General features: G+C 52.8%; 2 protein-coding genes across 2 annotated transcripts; one reads left to right on the forward strand and one right to left on the reverse strand.

The window, feature by feature from the left end:
* Positions 1-459: 459 nt before the first annotated feature.
* Positions 460-7,883, forward strand: RBM41 (RNA binding motif protein 41). Its single transcript, XM_059482984.1, has 7 exons — positions 460-478; positions 1,146-1,262; positions 1,359-1,551; positions 4,506-4,710; positions 6,122-6,492; positions 7,085-7,232; positions 7,553-7,883. The coding sequence occupies exons 1-7, from the start codon at positions 471-473 to the stop codon at positions 7,708-7,710; spliced, it is 1,200 nt and encodes a 399-aa protein (XP_059338967.1). The 5' UTR covers positions 460-470; the 3' UTR covers positions 7,711-7,883.
* Positions 7,884-8,169: 286 nt separating this feature from the next.
* Positions 8,170-15,378, reverse strand: LOC132080007 (nuclear pore glycoprotein p62-like). Its single transcript, XM_059482962.1, has 13 exons — positions 15,343-15,378; positions 14,587-15,091; positions 13,418-13,803; positions 12,459-12,569; positions 11,867-11,998; positions 11,536-11,640; positions 10,981-11,089; positions 10,685-10,829; positions 10,201-10,250; positions 9,945-10,079; positions 9,162-9,273; positions 8,698-8,764; positions 8,170-8,385 (listed from the first exon to the last, which is right to left on the reverse strand). Exons 2-13 carry the CDS (start codon positions 14,883-14,885, stop codon positions 8,294-8,296), a joined length of 1,743 nt encoding a protein of 580 aa, XP_059338945.1. The 5' UTR covers positions 14,886-15,091; positions 15,343-15,378; the 3' UTR covers positions 8,170-8,293.
* Positions 15,379-19,010: the final 3,632 nt, after the last annotated feature.

Here is a 19,010-nt window from a genome sequence, read left to right on the forward strand (position 1 = left end):
TTATTTTGCCCAGAAAGAGGTACCCGGACTGTCCATAACTCTTTGTTTCTATTGTCTCTTATTGTCCAAAATTATTATTATTTATTTTTTATTTATATTGCTAATTACATTGCTATTTTTATAACCACTTTATTACCATTAAACTGTTAAAATTTCAAACCCAAGCGATTGGCGTTTTTCCCCTCTCCGCTCAGCCCGTTGTGCCCGTGACGCCATCTGACGAGCGATCTCTTCCGGTGCCTCTCTCAGCCCCGCATTCAATATTCCCTCTCCGTTCAGCTGCAGAGGGGTGCGGCTGTTTTTGGGGTGTGCCTGTCCCCTGTCCCCGCTCACCCCACAGCGGGCACCGCTCGGTGCAGCAGCCCCGGGGCCCCGCTCCCTGCCCGGCCCCGCGGCCCCGGCCCGGCCGCTCCTTCCGGGGCGGCTCCCGCCGCTCCCCTCAGGCGCTGGCGGTGCGGAGCGGCGGGGCCATGCGGCGGTGAGCGGGGCAGCCGCAGCTCCCGGGTGCCCAGAGAGCCCACACGGGCTACCGGGCACGGCCTGGGCCCGGTGCCAGCCCCGGTGCTGCGGCCGGAGCGGGGGGAACGGGAGCGCGGCACGGCCCGGGCGGGGCTGGGGCCGAGTCTGGCTGTGGGGTGGATCTGTCTCTGGGCTGGGTTTGGGGTTTGCGGGCTCTCTGCTCCGGAGCAGGTGACCCCGGAAAGGGAAAAGCGCTGCTGAAAGTCTCAGTTTCGTTTCGGCGTCGCGGTTTCGCTTCTTTCTTGCCTGACTCATGTGAAACTAGCCAGACACTGCTAGATGCTGTGTTTGAATGGAAGTTATGCATCATCTTGCATCTAGATGCATATGATTTTGGTCACTAAAAATGATGGCATGCCATTTTAAAGTGAACAAACAACCACCCCACCAACACAAAAACACCCGAAGATTCCTTGGGGTACTTTAATGTTCTCAAAGGAATCCCAAATCTGTTGACTTTTCTAGTAATGTTAAAGGGAGTTTTGGTCAAGTACTTTTGGTTCCTTGTGTTTTTAAATCCCGTAAAAACAGCCCAGGAGGTGGAGGAGCTGTAGCAGGGATGTGTGTTGAGCAGTGTTTCTCCTGTTGCCCGATTTCTCATGCCTGTGCTGTGTTTGTGTGCCCAGGGTGAACAGCAGCCTGTCCAGCGATGAGCTCCTCCTGGAGGACCTGGAGACAGAAGGGGAGAGGCAGCTCAAGAGCCTCCTCCACCACCAGCTGGACACCAGTGTCTCCATCGAGCAGTGAGTCCTGATGTGGTGTGCTTTGGGAGACAGCAGCCCCTTGCTGCCCCCTGTGCCTCAGAGCTCAGCTGTTTGTGCTGTTCCTTTGGCTCACAGGTGCAAGTCCAAGCGGAGATGCTTTGGCCCTGCAGCTTTTTACAAACCCTTTGGGGAAGAGGCTGCGGGGGCTTTGAGCCTGTCCCAGTTCCAGGCCCTGCAGGAGAGTGACAAGGAAACCTCCTCTCTCCGGGAGCTGGGGCTCTCTGACTCAGAGATCCTGCTCTGGAAGAACCAGGATTCAGCAAGGAAGGTGGGTGTGCTGCTTTCTGGGGTCCCAAAGAAGGAGGAATGGAGAATCTGACTCCATGTTCTCAGAAGGATATGATATGATATGATATATTATATGATATTTACAGACATCTTTTATGAAAATTTTTTTTCTTTAGAATTTTTCTTCCTGAGAAGCTGAGAGGCTTCAAGAACAAAATGTAAACAATGGTTGTCTGCTGCTGTGGAATGTAACAAGTGGATCTGTGATTGGTCTCATAGAGTTGTTTCTAATTAATGGCCAATCACAGTCAGCTGGCTTGGACTCTTTGTCCAAGCCACAAGCTTTTGTTATCATTTTTTTTTCTATTCTTAGCTAGCCTTCTGATGAAATCCTTTCTTCTATTGTTTTAGTATAGTTTTAATATAATACATATCATAAAATAATAAATCAAGCCTTCTGAAACATTGAGTCAGATCCTCGTCTCTTCCCTCATCCTTGGACCCCTGTGAACACTGTCACTATTATATTATATTATATTATATTATATTATATTATATTATATTATATTATATTATATTATATTATATTATATTATATTATATTATATTATCTATACTAAAGAAAGAGAAAGAATACAGACAGAAGGCTTAACAAGAATGATAATGAAAAACTCCTGACTGACTCCTCAGAGTCCAGCACAGTTGATGGTGATTGGTGATTAAGTTAAAACAATTCACATGAAACCAATCAAACAATGACCAGTTGATAAACAATCTCCAGACCACATTCCAAAGCAGCAAAGCACAGGAGAAGCAATCAGATAATTATTGTTTTCATTTCTCTCTGAGGCTTCTCAGCTTTCCAGGAGAAGAAATCCTGGCAAAAGGATTTTTCCAGAAAATGTGGCAGTGACAGGTGGGCATGGTCTGCTCTCACCTGAGGGTGGTCAGCTTCCTCTGACCCTGTGGCACTCTGGTAGAAAATTCCAGTCCTTTGTAAGCCATTGGTAAAGAATGGCCACTCCTGTATCCCAGCACTGTCCTACATTTCCTCTGGCCTCTTTTCTTTGGTGGAATGGTTGGTGTTAAAAGCTATGGTGGAGGCAGGACTGGGTCCTTTGGAACCCAGCAGGATGTGAGGATATTCCTGCCTCTACCTTGATCTGAAACAAATAATTTCACCTGTTTATATCTATATATGAAGGATTTAAATGCTAGAAGAGAAGGAGAAAATATTTCAAAACACCTCAACATCCTGCTTTGAGTATCCTGACAGATCCCTGGCTCCCATTGATGATTTGGGATGGCTCTTTGTAGGGAGCGCTCTCCTTAGGGGCTTGCAGGTCCTTCAGGGGCCCTGGGACAGCCACATGAAAATGGTGCAGAGCTCTCAGACCAAGAGTGTGGTGGCACTGCCTGGGCTCCTCCTTGGGTCTCTTCCAGCAGGTTTTTCCTTTTCCCCCACCGTCACCTTTATTTTTTCACATTCCAGACACAAGAGGCTTTTGTGGTTGTCCTATGTCAGGTGCACTGGGGTGTCCTGCTCTTAATTTGCCAAACTAGAAAATGCAAACCAGGACTTGGGCTGATCCTTGGCTTCCCTTTGTCTCCTCTCCCTGAGTGATAGCTGTGTGCAGGAGAAAGTTGTCTGTGGTAAGCAGGGCCTTGCCTCTTTTCAGCTGAAGTCATGACTTGCTTTGGTGTTTAAATGCAAATCCAGCCCTAGTGTGGCCTGATTAAAGCTTGGTGCAGAGAGGAGTGGTGTTAATTTAGCAATGAAAATCAATGTCGTCAGTACCAGCTGTTATATTTAGTATGAAATGTATTCTGGGACGTTCAGAAAAAAATATTTGTATGGAAAACACTCCTCTGACAGAAAAAAAGAGGGTGACATCAGGGTATGTCTTCTACAGGTTCTGAGAGGAGAATATTTATGGATAAAGCCTAAGTCAGGTAGTGATGTGCAGCTTTGGAGGTGGAGGCCCTGAGTGAAATATTCCACCATGAGTGATGAATAATGTCAGCTGAGACAGAACTTCAGATTGCCTGGGGAGCTCTTGGCAGAGTACTGAGTACAGATTTCTGTTATTTTCAGCTGCTAAGTGGCAGCTTTTTTGAAAACAAAGTACAACAAATGATTTCCGGGAATTGCTTTTCCTATAAACAGCTTTTGTGCCTGGGGGAAGCTGTGCAATGGTGAATGGCAGAAGCTGTGCAGATGTGGGGCAGAGCTACCATGGGGAGCTCTGTTGGGCTGTGCTCAGTGCACGGAGAAAGCCTGGTTTGTTGCCTGAGGCAGAAGGATCTGCCACAGTAATTCTCAAAGTGAGTTTGAGAGCAGAAAACGCACCCCCAGCCCCATGAAAGCGTGTTCTGATGGAGCAGAAGTGCCCTTCCAGCAGCTGGAGTGTGCTTTGGCAGCATGAAGTGGCCTCTGCAGTGAGGTTTGTTTGCCCAGGGATGCTCCCTGCTCTCAGCTGTGCTGCAATTCCTCGGTGGTTTCTGGAAGCTGGCTCAGTGGTGCTGGTTGGGGTTTAGTGCTCAGCATAAATCTCCTCTCAGGTGCCAAGCAGCAGCTGGGGGTCCACTTTTCAGCAAATAAGGTTCTCAGGGTCACAGAATAAGAGCTTGGAGATGCTGTAGGTGTGGGGAAGAACTGCCAGAGGATGGTGGTGCAGTGACTGAATTAGCCTTCAAAGAACATGGAGTCAGATTCATTCATTCCTTCCAGCAGTGGGGATCTAAGAAAATACCGGAGTTGCTGCTCCCAGCTGTGCTTGGGATCGGGGCTGTGCCGTTTGGCTGGCTCTGTGGAGGACCCCGTGCTGTCGCTGATGTTGCTGTGCTGTTTTGCAGGGTTGGGGCATTTGGCTGGCTCTGTGGAGGACCCCGTGCTGTCGCTGATGTTGCTGTGCTGTTTTGCAGGGTTGGGGCATTTGGCTGGCTCTGGGGAGGAGCCCGTGCTGTCGCTGATGTTGCTGTGCTGTTTTGCAGGGCTCGGGGCTGGGGGCAGCCCCCGAGGCCACGCAGGAGCGGCTGGATGCCATCCGGGAGAAGCTGGAGGAGCGGCGCCGCATCCTGGCGCTGCCGCAGCGCTTCGCGGGCAGCAAGCAGCTGAGCCGGCGGGAGATGGAGATCGAGCAGGCGCTGTTCCAGGGCACAGACCGCCACTCCTTCCTCAGGGCCCTCTACCACCAAGGTGCCGCCCCCAGCCAGGGCTCCTCCTGCACACACAGCCAGCCCCACACGGTTCTGTCTGGCCTTCTGTCCCCGAGGATGTGGTTCTGCTTTGGTGCTGTGTGGGAGGGGATATTTTCCTCTCTTACAGGAGCAGGCAGAGTTGGTTCTCTTTTAAGAGAAGTTAGAGGGTTTTAAAGTGTATTTCTAGGTCTCCTTGAGGTGTTGCATGTAGTGCAGAGCAGCTCAGGGTGTGGGAGGGGAGCTGGGTGATGCTTTGGTGGAGCCTAGAGGTCTGAGTTAAGCAAAGTGCCTGGTTAAGCAAAGTGCCTGCTTTTAAAGTGGGTCACAGGCATCTTTTCATGAAAATCCTTTCATTAAGATTTTTTTCCTGCTGAGAAGCTAAGAAGCTTCAGGAACAAAATGTAAACAATGGTTATCTGCTGCTGTGGAATGCAACAGGTGCATCTGTGATTGGCCCATCTTAAATGTTTATAATTAATTGCCAGTCACAGCCCAGCTAGCTCAGCTCTCTGTCTGAGCCACAGACCTTTGTTATTCATTCCTTTCTATTCTTAGCTTAGCTAGCCTTCTGAGAACCTTTCCTTCTAATCTTTTAGTATAGTTTTAATGTAATGTATATAATAAAATAATCAAGCCTTCTGAAATAAGGAGTCAAATCCTCATCTCTTCCTTCAACATAAGACCCCTGTGATCACCATCACAAAAGTGCATTTCTGGGTCTCCTTGAGGTGCTGCATGTAGTGCAGAGCAGCTCAGGGTGTGGGAGAGGAGCTGGGTGATGCTTTGGTAGAGCCTGGAGGTCTGAGTTAAGCAAAGTGCCTGGGTGGGACTGGAGATTGTTCCTTATCTGCAGGGGCTGAGGGAAGCAAAGGCACAGAACAGGTAAGAGGAGGAATGACTTGTTAAATCTTCATCCCTGAAGGGGAACTGGGTCCAGTTGAAGGCTGCTCTCACATTTGCCCTCATTTCCACTAAAGAGAATTAAAAGAGATCATTGATGAGTCCATGTCATGGACCTTTTTAAACCCAGGAGCTTAATCTGATGTCCTTGGAAGCTAAATGTTCCTATTCCAGGTAGTGGTACAGGAGGGCAGCATGGCCAATCCTTGCTGCACATGCAGGAGGAAGATGTGTTGAAGGAGTCACTAGAAAGTGTTGTAATGTGCCTGCAGATAGCCAAGTGAGGGCATCTCTGAAAAGGGCTCTGATGTAGCACAGGTGGAGCTGCTGCTCTCTGCAGGTTCATCCTGAGCTGGGGAACCAGCACTTGCTGGGGCTGTTTTAAACAGCCTGCAGGGCCTGGGCACAGAGGCTGGGGTGAAATGGGGTTTCTCCTGTGTCTCTTCTTGCAGTCTGTGTGTTTTCCAGGCTATTGGTGATGGTTACCATGTATCTCTGTTCTGAATTAGATGACACTCAGAAGAGGGGAACAGATGAAAAGGACCCCATGGTTCATCTGGAGAGTGTTTACCAAGAGCTGCTGAGCAAGAAGTGCCCTGAAAAAGTCCAGTCTGCTACAAATGACCCCTGCTCGTCCCCCACCCCACAGGGGTCTAGGACTGAGGAGTCACCACTTCCTGAGCAGGAGGAGCAAGCAGAACAGGCAGCAAGTCCCAGTGTTTCTGCAGCAGAGCCCCAGCAGTCCCCTCCCAGGCCTGTGGTTATCAAAGAGCCAGTTGAGTTTGTCCCAGAAGAGGAGATCCTCAGGAACCGCCTCTCCGAGGAGGAACTGCGGAAAATCCCCAGGTTCTCATCCTACCATCCAGGGGAGCCCAGCAGGGTAAGCTGACATGAACCAGGGTTTATCCCTGCTCAGCAGGATGCCCTGAAGCTGTGTCAGGAGGCAAAGGCTCCTCTTTGCTGTTGCCTTGGAGTTGCTGGGCTGATCCTGCAGGCCAAGGGGGAGAGGAGCCTCCAGTGTGGGGGGAAGAGGGACTTGGGGCTCTGATGGGAAGGCACCAGCCTGGCAAAGAGCTGTACCTGTGAGCCCAGCCTTCCCTGCCTCCAGCAGCTCACCTGTCTATGTGCTCTGTCTGTTTGGGCCTGGCTGAGTCCTGCTGTCACTTTATTCAGACTGTTCCTGTCAGGTAACTGGAGATTATTGCATTTTATAAATAAACAGAGTGAACTGAATAAACTGTTTTATAAATAAACTGAACTGTTTTATAATAAACTGAAACTGTCAATTCTTGATGCAGGCAAGCAGGGTGGTGCCTTGACTTCAGAGCTGCCTTTCTCTGTACACCCACGTGTCCTCTAAATGCCATCATTAGCATGTGGGTGTGAGGGTTGAGCTAATTCACACCTTGAGCTGTGCAGGCTGGAAGGTGTGTTTGCATGGCAAAGGCTGGCTGACCCTGTGTGTGTTCCAGGTGCTGTATTTGAAGAACCTGTGCCCCCGAGTGACAGTGAGGGACCTGGTGTCCCTGTTTGCCCGGTTCCAGAGGGAGGACAGTCCCCTGATCCAGTTCCGCCTCCTGAGCGGCCGCATGAGGGACCAGGCCTTCATCACCTTCCCTGGTGAGTTCCTGCCTTGTGCCTCTCTGTTCTTCCTGACTCCCAAAGGTGCCACATTCTCCTGCAGGGCACTGTGTGCTGCCAAGCCTGCTTTCCAAGGAGAAGCAGGGGACTTCACTCCTTTTATCTTTCTGTTGTGCCATGCTGCTTTCTCTGGGTTGGAAGGGGATTTACCAGGGCAGAAGTGATGCAGTCTGTCATGTGCAGTGTTCATTCAGCATGTCAGAGCAGGCTGAGGGGCCAGCAGATGGGAACACCCATAGGATGACCCTGTTGTCCCCATGCCAGCAGGTGCCTGTACCCACTGTGCCCTTTCCTTGCAGACACAGAGTCAGCCCAGAGAGCCCTGCAGCTGCTGAATGGGTACAAGCTGCAGGGGAAGCCCCTGGTGATTGCCTTTGGGAAAAGCAGGAAACACTTGCCAGAGGCTGACTCTGCCATCCCCAGCTCCTCTGCTGCAGAGAACGCTCCTGCCACGTGAGGGATGGAGAACCAGCAGCCTTGTGGAGTTCAGTGAGCTGTGGGTGAACCTGGGACAATGCAGGACTGCTGGGAGCCCACATGCAGGACCAGACTGGGAGGAGCTGGGCTCTTCTTGAGAGCTAGGCAGTGCCCACACACTATGGCAAAGAGGGAGGGAAGAAGCCAGGTAAATAAATGCACTTATTGTGATATTTCTGTAGTGTGTGCTTATTGCTGTTCATAGTCCTAAGTCATCTAGAGCCAAGTGTGCTGCATTCTGCTGCTGCAGAACTGTGTCCACACCTCAGTCCTGGGAGCCTCCCAGCTCTGCTGGCTCCTCTGGAGACAGAGACTGCCCCAAGCCCTCCAAAGCAGCATTTCTGTATCTCACCAGTCTGCGTGCAGAGCTAAAGCACAGAGACCAGACTTCCCCACAAACGTCAGGCAGCTACTCCTGTCCAGCACAACACAGATCACCTTTGGGAACAAACAACACATTTTATTGCAAGAAAAGGAAACAAAAGCCAGGTCATCATTTTGGATCTCAAAACCTGCACAGAAAACAGAGGTGTTTATGTCCATCCTTTGAACAGGGGAGTGTTTCAATCAAAGGTGATCCTAAAGCTGCGCTCCTGCTCCTTGCGGCGACTCTCACAAACCTTGGTCACCTCTTCCACCTTCCTCTGCAGCACAGCTGTGGCAGAAACAAGGGATTAATGTCACAGTCACCCCAGAACACAACCCAGCACAGTTTTGCTTGCAGGAAAAAGAAAAATATTTTGGGAAGGCTTTTTTGGTAAAACAGCAGCAGTTGGCAGCAGTAACTTCTGAGCAGAGGCCCCTAATCAGGCACAGCAGGAGAATTCAAGCCCAGAAGGGACAGTGGCACTGAAGGGGAGGAGGAACACTCCTCAGACATCCTCAGGAATTCAGGGATGGGCAAACACTCACACACAGGCTCCTGCTTCCCATTCACATTCCCAAAAGACTGCAGGACAAAGCTCACCTGAATTCTGGTCAATCCACTGCAGGGAATCCATGTGTGCATTCAGAATTTTACAGATCTGCTGAAGCTGAGTAGAAAGAGAAGGTGCAAGTCAGCTGTGAGACTACATAAGCAGTAAGAGGAGTCAAAGGCAAGTTTCTCCTTGCCCAACTTCCCTAAGGCAGCAGCCACTTGGCCAGGGAAGTTTGTGCAGCAATGCTGCTACATTGCTGCTCCTTACCAGCAAGAAAACTGCACAGTTTAGATGATATGCCTGTGGCTTTGGCTTATTTTAATTTAGCCCTAGGAACCAGGAGAACATTGATCACCTCAGGCTTGAGTGGCAAAATTCAAAATGAATGTGGAAAAACTCAATCTGCAATACTGAAGTGAAACTTATACTGAAAAAAAAGCTGCTGAGTACAGCCATAAGGAGCATTAAGATCAAATTAATATAAATCATAAAGAAAGAAGCTTGCACTTACAGGGTCACTTGTGTCTGCTGGGCCCCTGGATGTGTTCAGGTGCTCAGTGATGTCCTTCAGATCCTGTGCCATGCGCTTCAGCTGAGCATCGATGTTTTCAGCCAGTTTGTAGCTGCAGAGCACACAGGAAACAAGATCAGAATGGGTAAAGAAAACTCTGAAGAGCTGCTTGCAGTCACAGCAGCTGTGAGCAATCAGAATGAGCTTCCATGTCTGCAGCCAAGGCTGGCAGAGACCTGGGAACAGCAGCCAGAGAGGCTCCACACCCACACGAAGAGACTCCTAGCCCCTCTCTCCCTTGATCTACAAACAAGCAGGAGAGTGGAGGACTTCCTGCAAGGCTTTGTGGGGACTGAAGGAAGGAACAAGCCTGGATTCAAGATGCCTTATCCCTTGAACCAGACAAACACTGCCTTTAATTACCCTGCCATGATGCATCCCTAAAGCCTTACGAGGGGGCTCGTGCCACACAGAATTCTCTGCTCTCACCACTGCTGGCGCTGAGGAACCATTAACTTTCTGAGATTATGCCAATATTAATAACCTCTTCCCAGAGAGCTGATTACACCAACATCCAAAGTGCTTTTCAAGCTGATTCAAGGGCTTCCACTCACTGTTCTGGTTTCTAAAGAGTAAAATCTAATTTGCAATGCATAAAACAGGATTAAGTATCTGACAGCAGCCGCTGCCTGTTCACTCCTGTCCCCATCCCAGCTCCATGTCCCACTGGCTGCTGTGAGCCAGCCCAGTGCCCATCCCAGCCCCAGCAGGTCGGTGCCTCACGTCCTCTCCCGCTCCTCATCCGCGTGCTGCAGGTAGATGGTCCCGCTCTGCTCCTTCACAGACTCCTCCAGAGGGGTCAGCAAGTCCTCCAGCTCCTTCTGCTGGGACAGAATGAAGTCCAGTTCCTGATCCAGTCTGCAAAGAGAAATGCCAACTGCTTCCCTTTCATGTTGCAGACATGGCAGAGCTGTTCCACAGCCAAGCAGGACAATGCAGAGAAGAAATAAAATCATTTCAAGTTCTCATGGTCTCCTACCTCTTCTGGTCAACCTTCACCTTCTCTACTTCTCTGTGTAATGAAGTAATCTGGAAACAGAAGACATTTCATTACACCTTGAAAACCACAAAGTCAGCTCTGCAAAGAGAGGTGGGAGGGAGAAGACAGCACCATGGAAGTTCTGGTAGAAATGAGAGATGGCCACAAAGATTTACAGACCAAAATAAGGAATAAGGGAGGAATGATCCTCCCTTATGCCTTATTTCTCCTCCCTATTCCACTCCAATAATGGAATAAGCTTGGGATGATCCCTCCTAAGAGAACCTGGTATCACAGAGCAAAGGCACAGCACAATTCCCAGCTCCAAGGCCTAAAGCCCAGAGCAGACACACACAGAGACTGTGAGAAGCACCCAGGGGAGCTCCCAGCTATTTGTACCATGTTCTAGATGCCTGTTGCCCCTGTAGCAGGGCCATGCAGGAGCCAAGCCAGCAGAAGGGGGTTGCTCTGGAGGCCTCCTCACCTTCTCCCCGTTCTCGATCAGCATGCGGTCCCAGGCATTGACTTGTGTGGCCTGGTGCAGGAAGTGCTTCTCTTGGTCCTCCAGCTCCAGGCTCCACTTGTTGATCAAACTCTCCAGCTGGGCATAAGTCATCACTGGGGGGGCACTGAGGGGAGGGAGGGCAGCACAGGACACGAGGTCAGCACAGACAAACACCACAGCTCTCACTGATCTCCCCTCCCTCCTCCAGAGCCCAGCCTGAGCCCTGCAGCTGCTCCAGCCCAGGCAGGAAAGGGTCAACGGCAGCAAACTCCCACCTGGCTGTGGTGGCTGTGGTTGTGGCAGCTGTGGAGGTCACAGCTCCAATGGCACCTGTGGTGGTCAATGGCTTCAGGTTCAAAGGGAAGCCAGAAGCAGAAGTTGTCCCTGCAGGAAGAGATCCAAGTCAGGCAGCAGAAGGGGACACAGCTGGCACCTCTCAAACCAGAGCAGCTCCAGGGTGCCCATGGCTACAGGAGCTGCAGCAGATCCCTCTGAAGGGAACAGCAGCAAATCCTACATCAGTCAAGGAGGGAATGCAAACATGCCCAGCCCAGCCCCTTGTCAATATCCCCGTGTTTTACTGCTGGAACCAAGAACTGCCAGCACACCCAGCTCCTCCCCTGCATCTCTGAGTGCATGAGAGAACTTCTGTGTTTTCACAAGGAGATGGAAAAGGATCAGAGAAAGACAGACTGTGCTGTTTTCAGTTACTTGAGGGCTTTGGAAATCACAGCTGCTCTGCTCCTACTCTAACATGGCCCTTTACACCTGTACAGAGCACTGAATTCAGTGTCCCTTCCCTTCGGTGCCTTTCAGCACCCTGTTCCTACCAGTGGCAGTGCTTGTGGTGGCAGCTGTGGTTCCAGGAACCTTCAATCCAAAGCCAAGTGTCCCCAGAGTGGCTGTCCCAGTGGAACCAGTGGAGGTGGCACCCACTGTGAAGAGAAGACACCATCACCAGGTGGCATGAGCCATGGCATGCGGGGCCCTTGGAGAAGCTGTGCCCAGCCTGCTCCTCTCTCCCTGCAACAGCCCCAGCCCCAGGAGAGCAGCAGCAGCCCTAAGGAAGCAGCAGCAGCACCCCCAGCCCCAGGGGAGCACCCCCAGCCCCCTGGCTGCCCCTGCATTGCCCCAGGGCCAAACCTGCCTGCAGAGACTCACGTGAGAGGCCCGTGGTGCTGGAGGAGGCTGGGGCTGAAGAAGTTGCCACAGATGCAAACAAGGAGGGCCCCGTGGAGCCCAGCACTGAGGTGGTGCTGGTGGTGGAGGCCGTGCTGGCAGCTGTGGATGTCACTGCAGGGACAAACAGCTCCAGGTGAACAAGCAGAGCACACTGAGCTCCCACCCCCTGCACAACAGCCCTGCTGGGAGGGTGACACCAACTGCCCAGCCACACCTGGTTCTGGGCCATGTCAGCATTTCAACCTCCTTACCCTCTTATTCTCCCTCCACTCCTTGTCTTGCACCATCTGCCCCTTTAAGATTGTGCCTCCCTTCCGCTGTGCTCCCCAAACAAGCACAGAACAGAATCTGGCATGTGGGACACAATCAGAACCACAGGACACAGTGTCCAAAGGCTCTGGGAACTGTCACAGATCCCCACTGCCAAGGCAAACCAACAGGAACAAACACTTGTGGCCCCTTCCCACACCCCAGTATAAGAGATTTGTCTGCTTCCAACAGACAGCTACAGCCAGGAGGAGAGCAGAGTCCCCAGAGCCTTGAGGAATTGTTTTCTGGAACAGCTCCCTACCTCCCAGCTTGGCTCCAAAGCTCAGGGTGGGTGCCTGGCTGGTGCTTGTGGTCAGTGTTGCTGTGCTTGTACTGGCGGCTGCTGTTGAAGGCTGTGCCCCAAAGGTCAGGCCTGGAACCAGGAGCAAAAGGAAAAGATGGAATTCCTTCCTCCAGGCTAAAGAGCAAGTGCTGCCCAGCACTGCAGCCCCTGGACAGGCCTGTCAGAAACACCTCTGGCCCCAGCACAAGCCAGTGGCTGCAGAGCCAAACCCCCACTGCATCCCCAGATACACCCATGCCAAAGGCTCCAGCCCCCAGCTGCCCCCCGAGGCTGTGTCACAGCACAGGGCACAGCTGTGACAGCCAGGACACACACAGTGTCACCATACAATTTTAGAAAGCCTCAACCCACACACAGTAAGACCAAACCACTGCAGAAGGCTGCAAGCATCTGCCCTGCTTGTTTTTTATCCCAATCTTTTACCCTCCTCATGTTGATGCCCTGCCCCTGTGTGCCATCTGCTCCCTTTGGTGGTTGCTCAGCACACCTGGGCACCCCATGGCTCACTGCTGTCAGTGCTGCTCACCTGCTGCTCACAGCTGTGCCCACTGGGGATGGGGCTGGGCCAGCCCATCCCAGTGACCCCAAACTGTGCCTGCAGCCCCATCCCAGTGACCCCAAACTGTGCCTGCAGCCCCATCCCAGTGACCCCAAACTGTGCCCACAGCCCCATCCCAGTGACCCCAAACTGTGCCTGCAGCACAGCCCCATCCCAGTGACCCCAAACTGTGCCTGCAGCCCCATCCCAGTGACCCCAAACTGTGCCCACAGCACAGCACCATCCCAGTGACCCCAAACTGTGCCTGCAGCCCCATCCCAGTGACCCCAAACTGTGCCTGCAGCCCCATCCCAGTGACCCCAAACTGTGTCCCCGTGTCCCAGTGTGACACCCCACGCCCCCCAGGCTGCTCACCCACCTGAGGGCTGCCCCCCGAGGCTGAAGGGCGCTGCTGTGGGGGTGGCAGCTGCCAGGGTGGCCGTGCTGGTGCTGGCAGCAGCCGCAGGGGCCGTGCCAAAGCTCAGCCCGGCCGCCGTGGCCGGCGCAGCCGCGGTGCCGATGCTGAACCCGGCCGTGCCCGCCTGGCTCGTGCTGCCACTGGAGAAGGTGAAGCCTCCTGGGGTCCCAGAGACAGCCGTGCTGCTGCTGCTGCTGGCAGCAGAGCCAAAGGCAAAGCCAGACGGGGCTGCTGCCTGGCTCGAGGGGGTGCTGGTTGCAGCAGGGGCACCAAAGGAAAAGCCCCCCGTGATTGCAGGAGCTGGAGTGGCAGTGCTGGCTCCAAAGGTCACTTTTGGGGTGTTTGCCCTGGGGAAGAAAAGAAAAGAAAAGAAATGAAGCCATTCTCCTTGAGACACACATCCACCCAAGTGCACAGCTGGCTTCCTCCCTGAGCATTTGCTGACAGCAGAAAGCTCCTTTCAGAGAATGCACAGCTGGCCAGGCTGTGTCCCAGTTCTGCCAACAGACTCCATCCAGCTGCTGCCACTGCCATCCCCCTCAGGGCTCATTCCACTGCCTGTCCCTTCACGGCCTCCACCCACCCAGGTACCACAGGGCATTTTATGGAGTACACGTGGAGCTGCTCCTTCTCTCAGCTCACCATTTCCATTCCCTCTACCCAAGGCTGTTTTTTCCTGCTCGTCCCCATTTGAGCTCCCTTCCCACAGCTCCCATCTGGCGAGCTTTGCCAGCAGCAGCTCTGCAGAACCGCTCCAGAGCTCGCCGCCTCTCCCGATCGGCAAATCCCTCCCAAAGTGCCGGGAAAGCATTCAGAGCGCTCCGGATCCGGGTCAGAGAGAACGAGACGTTTGATATTGGGCAGCAGAGCTTCGGCATTTCTGCGTGCTGGCGTCTGCAGCCCCGTTCCGGCCGGGATCGCGGCACATCCCCTTCCCCACGCGCGGGGCTCCCGTGCGAACGGAGCGGGGCCGGGGCCGGGGCTCGCCGAGCCCTGCAGGGCGCTGGGAGGAGCCGGCACAAGGGGCAGGGCTCGCTCCGAGCAGCTTTGCCCGGAGAGCCCTCGCCCGGCACCCACGGGACCCCGCTCCCTCCGTCCCTCTGTCCGTCCCGCCCGGGCCCGGCTCTCACCCCATTGAGAAGGCGGCGGCTGTCGTGGCGGCGGGGGCCGCGCTGGCCGAGCCGAAGCTGAAGCCGGAGGGCTGCGCGGCCGTGCCCGGCCTGCTGAAGGAGAAGAGCCCGGCGGGCTGGCTGCCGCCCGCCGCCGGCGCCGCGCTGCCGAAGCTGAAGCCGGTGGAGGCGGGGGCGGGCGCCGGCGCGGAGAAGGAGAAGCCGCTGGTGGCCGTGGTGGCGGCGGCGGCGGCGGCTCGGGGCGCGCCCAGGCCGAAGGCGCCGCCGGGCGCGGCCGCCCCGAAGCTGAACTGGCTCATGGCCGGGCGGCGGCGGCGGCGGCGCGGGCCGAGCTCCGGCAGCGCCGCGGCACCGGGACCGCGCTTGGCGATGTCGTCACCGCGCCCCGCCCCGCCCGCCCCCGCGCCTTCCCGCCTCCGCGCCCATTGGGTGGCGCGGCCGCCACTCGCGCGATGGCGGCTCCGATTGGCTATGAGGGAGTGAGGGGCGGGGCGTGTCGGGGTTGCTGTGGGGATGAGGGACGCGGCTGCGGTAGCGGAGTGAGGGACGGGGCAGAGACCGGAGCGAGGGACGGGGGAGAGACCGGAGCGAGGGACGGGGCAGAGACCGGAGCGAGGGACGGGGGAGAGACCGGAGCGAGGGACGGGGGAGAGACCGGAGCGAGGGACGGGGGACAGGGGAGAGAGAGAGCGGAGTGATGAACAGGGGTGCGGGACAGGGGACACCAGGCTGGAATTGCGGGACAGGAACACGTACCTGCCAATACCTGCCTCTCATTCAAAAGGCGACATTAAATCAGGAACTTTCTCCACTGCCTGCTTTCTTTGATCACTGCTTGACCTCTTTTTTCCTGTTTAGAATAACAGCCTTTCATTCCAGAGGAATCCATCGATTTCAATGAGATCATTTCTGGAGAATTGGGTGGGTTTTAGTTTAATGTGCTGATGGAGTTACATTCCAATGGCAAAACATCAATAGAAAAATTATTTCCTGTTGAGAACTCCTGACTTGCTGTAGTACAAGAAGTTTTACTTCCTTACCAAAATTTCAGCTCAAATGCTATGTGGAAAGAACTGCTAGAGTTTGGACAATTATCTGGATATTACTGAAAGAAAATTATTTCTCTGATCAACAAATTCCAGGGTGCAACCAGTTCATATGGCTTAATGGCTGTTAGCTGTTGAAGTTTAGCATTCCATAAAGCCAGATAAGATAGCCTTTATCATTAAGTAGAAAGGAAACCAGCTGGCTCTGGAGGCCAAGAAGTAAATTTTTATAACTTAGAAACCAGATAATAAAGGCACTTTTCAACAGAAGGAAGCAATGTCAAAGTTAGCAGCACTGTCTGAGATGGGGACCTATGAATGTGTTGGAAAGTTCAGTGAAAACACCTTTGTAGTACTTGTGGCTGCCAGAAAAATGATAATTACATTTCTGTTCTAAACCCCTACATGCCAGATTTTTACCTTGTGCTTCAGGATACTGACACAAATGGACAGTGGTGCCCAGAGAGAATTCTCCTAACACTGTTTCCTTGTCACTCCTGACTGTGCTGGTGCCTTCCCCTGGAATCAGCTGTTCCCAGTGCTCTGTGCTGCACAGAAAGGTTAAATTGCATTTCTCTGTGTGCTCCTCTGGGATCACTCCACTTTCTCAGGTGCCCTTGGGTCAGAGATACCAGGCTCTGCAAGTGGAACCAGTGCTGAGGACTGTGCTCCATTGAGGTTGGAGGCATCAACAGGGTTAAGCTGACCTGCATTCCATATCAGAATCACTCCTGTGGAGAGAAAATACAGGTTATTGCCATAGAGACTGATTTCTGGGGGAACAGAAGGCCCAGTGTGTGGACTTTGGAAGCAAGGACAGGTTACACAGGAAAATGAGGGAGATGCTATTCAACAGTTCATGTGGCCAGAGCTTGATCAGTGTTCAAGCTTGCCAGTGCTGTGAAAGACAGCAAAAAGGACTTATTAAAACATATTAACAGCAAAAAGAGGTTCAGAGATCACATCAGTCTGCACTTGATGAGGTCAGACACCTCACAAACAGGGACATGGACAAAGCAGAGATGTTTAATACCTTCTTCCCCTCTGTCATTAACATCAGATGAGCCTTGGAGCTGTGATTAGGGGCAGGATAAACTCCCAGCCCAAACTGGACGTGTTTGAGGCTTGCTGCTCCAACTGGATGCACACAAATCTATGGGGCACAATTCTTAACCCCATAAATCTATGGGGTTCATCCCAGGGTGAAATGAAAATGCTTGGGCCGTCATCACAGGATCTCTCTCCATTATTTTTCAAGTCTTGAGAGCCTGGAGAGGTCCCTGCGCACTGGAAGCTGGCCAAAGTCCTGGTTTTCAAGATGAGCAAGAAGGAAGACCCTGGTATTTACAGTCCTGTCAGTCTCACTCCAGCGCCTGGTAAAAGAGAGTTATTTTTCTGGGCATTATTGAAAATCACTTGAGAGACAACACAGTCTTTTGGCTTCCAGCAAGGAGCAGGTTTCTGGCTGAGAAAATTTCTCTGGATAAATCTCTCATTCTTTTCAAGTTTTGGGACAGGGGGAGGGTGAGAGCTGCGTTTATTTATAGATGTATGTGTTTGTGTTTCCAATTTCTCTCTCTCACGGTGCAGAGCGCGCTGCCCGTGTCCTGCAGAGGGAGGTGACCCGCTCCCACACGGTGGCACTGCTGGCCTGCCTGTGTCCCGCACGTGTCCCCTGCAAGGGTCCTCAGAATGGCCCTGTGGACGCTGGCATCTCACAGAAGCCCAGCGTCGCGGCCCTGTGCAGCTGGCTGGTGAATCACAGAGCGATCTGGGTCACCTTCTGCTCCTCCCTGCAGCATTTTGGGGAAGGGGAAAGGCTGGGTTACAGCAGCACTGAATGGTGTGGTGAGAACAGTCCTGCTCATCCTGCTCATCCCTCGCTGCCTCGGGGCACTCATGGGGCCAAACCCCTCCTGCTGCTCCTGCTTTCCCTGCCTCAGCTTCCCCCAGACCCCTCTTGTTTCTCCTCACTGCTGCCATGCTGAGCCACTTTTCCAACATAAGCTCCATCAATGCCTTTTCCCTCAAAGCCTGCTCATCTCTCCCAGCACCCCTATAACTCCTCTGTAGCCCCATATTTCTCTTCACAGAGAAAAGCAAGGCACAATTCTTCCCAAGAATATTTCTGGGATTTGCAAGGCACAATTCTTCCCAAGAATATTTCTCTGAACCTCAGAGAAAGAAAACACAATTCTTGCCTTATTTGCTGTGCCTGTGTTGTGCCAAAGTAGAATGCAATATGGAGATTGTTTACCCAGAGTGATGGTGTTTTGTTTCCTTGGCCTGTCAGGGCCAGGTGTGTGTGTGTGTTGGGACTGTTGGGTGACAGTCACAAGATTCTGGGCAGTGTGTGCAGGGTTGGGTGCTTGGCACATCCAGTTTTAGATGTATAGAATAATACAGTAAAATAAAGTAATTAATTCAGAACTGGCTGGATGGCCGGGCCCAGAGAGTGGTGGTGAATGGTGTCACATCCAGCTGGCGACCAGTCACCAGTGGTGTCCCTCAGGGGTCTGTGTTGGGGCCAGTTTTGTTCAACATTTTTATTGACGATATGGATGAGGGCTTAGAGTCTTTTATTAGTAAATTCGCTGATGACACTAAATTGGGAAAGAGTGTAGATCTGCAAGAGGGGTGTAGGGCTCTCCAGAGAGATTTGGAAAGGTTAGATGCATGGGCAGAATCAAACGGGATGAACTTCAATAAATCCAAGTGCCGAGTATTGCACTTCGGCCACAATAACCCCCTGCACCGATATAAGCTGGGGACGGAATGGCTGGATAGTGCCCAGGTGGAAAGGGACCTGGGGGTGCTGGTTGACAGTCGATTAAATATGAGCCAGCAGTGTGCCCAGGTAGCCAAGAGGGCCAATGCCATCCTGGCCAGTATCAGAAATGGAGTGGCCAGCAGGAGCAGAGAGGTCATTCTTCCCCTGTACTCGGCACTGGTGAGGCCTCACTTGGAGTACTGTATCCAGTTCTGGGCCCCTCACTTTAGGAGGGACGTTGAGTTACTTGAGTGTGTCCAGAGGAGGGCAACGAGACTAATAAGGGGCTTGGAACACAAGCCATACGAAGAGCGACTGAGGGAGCTGGGGTTGTTCAGCCTGGAGAAAAGGAGACTAAGGGGCGACCTCATCGCTCTCTACAACTTCCTGAAGGGTGGCTGTGGTGAGCTGGGGGTCGGCCTCTTTCTCCGGGCGATAACAGATAGAACAAGAGGACACAGTCTCAAGTTGCGTCAAGCGAGATGTAAGTTAGAATTAAGAAGGAAATATTTCGCAGTAAGAGTGGTCAGATACTGGAATCATTTACCCAGTGAGGTGGTGGAGTCATCATCCCTTGAAGAATTCAAAAAAAGACTGGATGTGGCACT

The sequence above is a fragment of the Ammospiza nelsoni genome, chromosome 15, assembly GCF_027579445.1.
Source record: "Ammospiza nelsoni isolate bAmmNel1 chromosome 15, bAmmNel1.pri, whole genome shotgun sequence".
Lineage (NCBI taxonomy): Eukaryota > Metazoa > Chordata > Aves > Passeriformes > Passerellidae > Ammospiza > Ammospiza nelsoni.

Coding starts and splice junctions, on each gene's coding strand:
- RBM41 (XM_059482984.1), top strand. Junction 1,263..1,358: donor ACCAGTGTCTCCATCGAGCA/GTGAGTCCTGAT, acceptor TTTGGCTCACAG/GTGCAAGTCCAAGCGGAGAT. Junction 4,711..6,121: donor CAGGGCCCTCTACCACCAAG/GTGCCGCCCCCA, acceptor GTTCTGAATTAG/ATGACACTCAGAAGAGGGGA.
- LOC132080007 (XM_059482962.1), bottom strand. CDS start 14,885: ATGAGCCAGTTCAGCTTCGGGGCGGCCGCGCCCGGCGGCGCCTTCGGC. Junction 10,080..10,200: donor GTGAAGGTTGACCAGAAGAG/GTAGGAGACCAT, acceptor TTCTCTTTGCAG/ACTGGATCAGGAACTGGACT. Junction 9,274..9,944: donor GATGAGGAGCGGGAGAGGAC/GTGAGGCACCGA, acceptor TGTGCTCTGCAG/CTACAAACTGGCTGAAAACA.